The following is a 3,132-nucleotide window of genomic DNA, read 5'->3' on the forward strand; positions in this document are numbered from 1 at the left end:
GCAGTGACGTGACAGCGGCATGCGAGCACCGCGATTCAACCGCCCACGCTTGTAACCTTTGTCGGAAGTTCACATTGCTTTCCTCGTCGTCAGACATAATGGCTCCACTGACATGGTCGTAATCTGCACTCTGCACATCGCTGCTGTGGCGGCGTCGCGCCAACGGCGGCAAGTATATGCTGTTATCGCGCGAGCCACCACTGATCGGACTACTTACTGGCCCTACAACATCCTGATACACCGCGTGTAGTACATCATCACTAACAAAGACAGCGGAATCGCCACATAACTCAGGAGGATGCCTGGATGCGCTACCGTGCTATAATCGTGCCGTCTGTTCATTTTGCCGAGTCCCTTCGACTTGATGCAGGGCGCGACCACTAGAATTGGTGTCGGGCAGGGACTCGGTCGAACTTTGAATGCGACACGCCGGCTGAGCGAGGTCATTGTTCATGCTCGCAAGCTGAACAGACGCATCGACGCGGCGTTTTCGCTCGCGGCGAAATAGTCGTTCACTGCTCTCCGCCATCACCAGAACACAAAAAGGTGGTGGTGGTGATTAGAGAAAGAAAAAGACGCTTGGATCGAACTCACCGATATTTAGTCCGGCATGCGCCATGTCACAACCTCTCCGTGAAGACACAGCGTGGGCCCGTGGGCCTGGGGACTGCTGGGAGTCTGGGACCACCAGGAGGCAATTTTTTTTGGGGGGGTCACATGGGTCACAGTGTTGCCAGCGGTCGAAGTGCGGGAAATTTAAATATATGCCACCGAATTTTAACTTCGCGAAGCGTATTTCCCTTAAATTGGGCTTTTTAAACAAGCAATTAATACATCGCATTACCCTCGCCACGTTGGCGACTAATACATGTACTCATTCTGAACAAGGAGAAACGTGTCCGTCGGCAATCATAATTATGTCACCAGATAAAGATGTTCTATTTTTTAAAATAAAAAAATAACATGCAGTCAAATGGTGTTCATTGCACAAATGTTGTAATTCCCAGTTCAGCGCAAGCTTGTTGCTGTCCCGAACACGTCCGCATGAGAGCACGTTTAGGATAATCCTGCAAACGAGGTCCTGAGGACGTACTCAGAATGCTGCCAAGCGGACGAAGACGTTTGTACCTTTTGAGGACGAGCATAAGATGTCGACTGTTGTCTGGGCCTTGAAGGAAAGTGGGCGCCCATCGACGAGTACCTCGACGAACTTCGCGTTCGGGCGCTCTCCCGCAACTGCATGCAACTCGATGGAGCTGGCCAAAGGCTTCCGTGTGTGCTTCCCGTTTACGCGCTTCTTTTTGCGGCACACCCTTTCGAAATGGCCATTCTTGCGACAAAAGTTGCACGACGCACTGCGAGCGGGACAGTCGGCGCGAGGGTGTGACGCTCGTCCGCAGAATGGGCACAGCTGTTGCGTTGTCTTATCAGCTGGCGCTTGCTTTCCTTTGCGAAGGCGAGCGGCGTCGACGGCGAACGAAGATGCCTCTGCCGAGTCACGAGCTCTGCGCTCGTTACCTGCGTCTTCGTGCCGACGAACGTAGTACGTCAGCGCTTCTTGTAGCGTCATTTTCGGGTTCCGACAGAGCTTGTCCGAGAGTTCGCGGTCGAGCAAGCCCACGAGAAAACGGTCTCGGACGAGCCGCTCTTCGACGTCGGGCGACGGATAGTTGCAGGACTTGACCATTGTCCGGAGCGCCGTAAAAAATGCGTCGGCCGTTTCACCTGGTTGCTGCGTACGGCGGTGGAACCGCGCTGATTCGTACAGCTCGTTCGGCGGGTGCACGAAGTGGTCGGTGAAAGCCTTCTTCACGGCGGCGACGTCTTTCATATCCGCCTCGCCTAGCGTGGTCGACGCGAGGACAACCCTGGCTTGCGGGCCCATACAGTAAAGCATGGAGCGCACTTGTACCTCTGCCGGCGCGACGTAAAGTCCGGTAGCGAACGAGAAGTCCTCGAACTGCAGCAGCCATGTAGGCCATGAGCTGGGGTTGTCGAAGTCGAACGGCGACGGTGGACGCAGCTGGGCCATGCCTTGCAAGAACGGAGCGGCCGACATCCCGGCGGAACCCTCAACACCGGTAGTCGGCATGGCAGAGCAGCGACGGCGGCGGCGGGGCCGTGTCACGAGGATGCAAGCACGGGATCAGCGAAGATGAATCCCGCCCACATCTGACACCATGTCGAGCGCATCGGGCGAGTAAGTGACACGACAGCCGAGGCTCCGGGTGGACAAGTGACGACTGGTTTATTGGCAGCCCTTATTATTGAATCCAGTACATGTCGCGCTGCCATCTGTCAGTACTCTTGCACATTACATAAATCATACAGCCATCTAGTGGCACTGCTGTACACTACAAAGTGAAGTCACACTGTATCATTTACGTGACATAACATTCGGTGCCTTTTCGCGTTACTTTTATTACACGAACGGCAAGAATTGGATGGTTTATGCTAAATTAAGTCTTTGTTGTTTTCTCTTTGTGATAAGAAATCGGTCGAGGGCTTGTTTCTTTGCTAGACACAATGTAATGAAGCCAACAACAATGAAGCCAAGAAGTGCGTAGGAGACATTATCAAATGTGAAGTATTTCTTAGTGAACCAAAGGCACTTTGAGCGTTTCTATCAAGTGGCGTAGCCAGGGGGGGGGGGAGGGGGACACACCGGGCCCGTGACCCCCACCCCCCGAAATTTTTTTCCCCATGGGATACAGAGCACAAGATGACACTCGACCCCACTTATCTGCCCAGACCCAAGGTCGGATCAAGGAGGTGTCCCCCCCCCCCCGAAAAAAAAATTGCTGCCTACGCCACTGTTTCTATCTATCTATCTATCTATCTAGCCACTAATATGGTGTAGATTAAAATTGGCATGGGAGGAGCGTTTAACGAATATGACCGTCTGGTCATGCCCTGAATAACGTGAAAATTCTGTCGCGTACGACGTCAAACCCTATCCTCCAGACACGTGTGGCACATAGCCGTTCACCACGGGCCGCAGTATGCGGGTATGCGCCACAGGTGATTGACAGTTTATATCTGGCCAGGCACGGCGACACCAGACATTGGTTATTTAAACGCGAGAGCGTTAAGCAAACAAGACATGACCAGCGTTGACCCGACGAATGCGAA

General features: G+C 53.3%; 1 protein-coding gene across 1 annotated transcript; it reads right to left on the reverse strand.

The window, feature by feature from the left end:
- Positions 1-1,093: 1,093 nt before the first annotated feature.
- LOC119390877 (uncharacterized) lies at positions 1,094-2,059 on the reverse strand. The gene has a single exon (XM_037658616.1). It carries the CDS (start codon positions 2,057-2,059, stop codon positions 1,094-1,096), a length of 966 nt encoding a protein of 321 aa, XP_037514544.1.
- Positions 2,060-3,132: the final 1,073 nt, after the last annotated feature.

Source organism: Rhipicephalus sanguineus, chromosome 1 (genome assembly GCF_013339695.2).
Source record: "Rhipicephalus sanguineus isolate Rsan-2018 chromosome 1, BIME_Rsan_1.4, whole genome shotgun sequence".
NCBI lineage: Eukaryota > Metazoa > Arthropoda > Arachnida > Ixodida > Ixodidae > Rhipicephalus > Rhipicephalus sanguineus.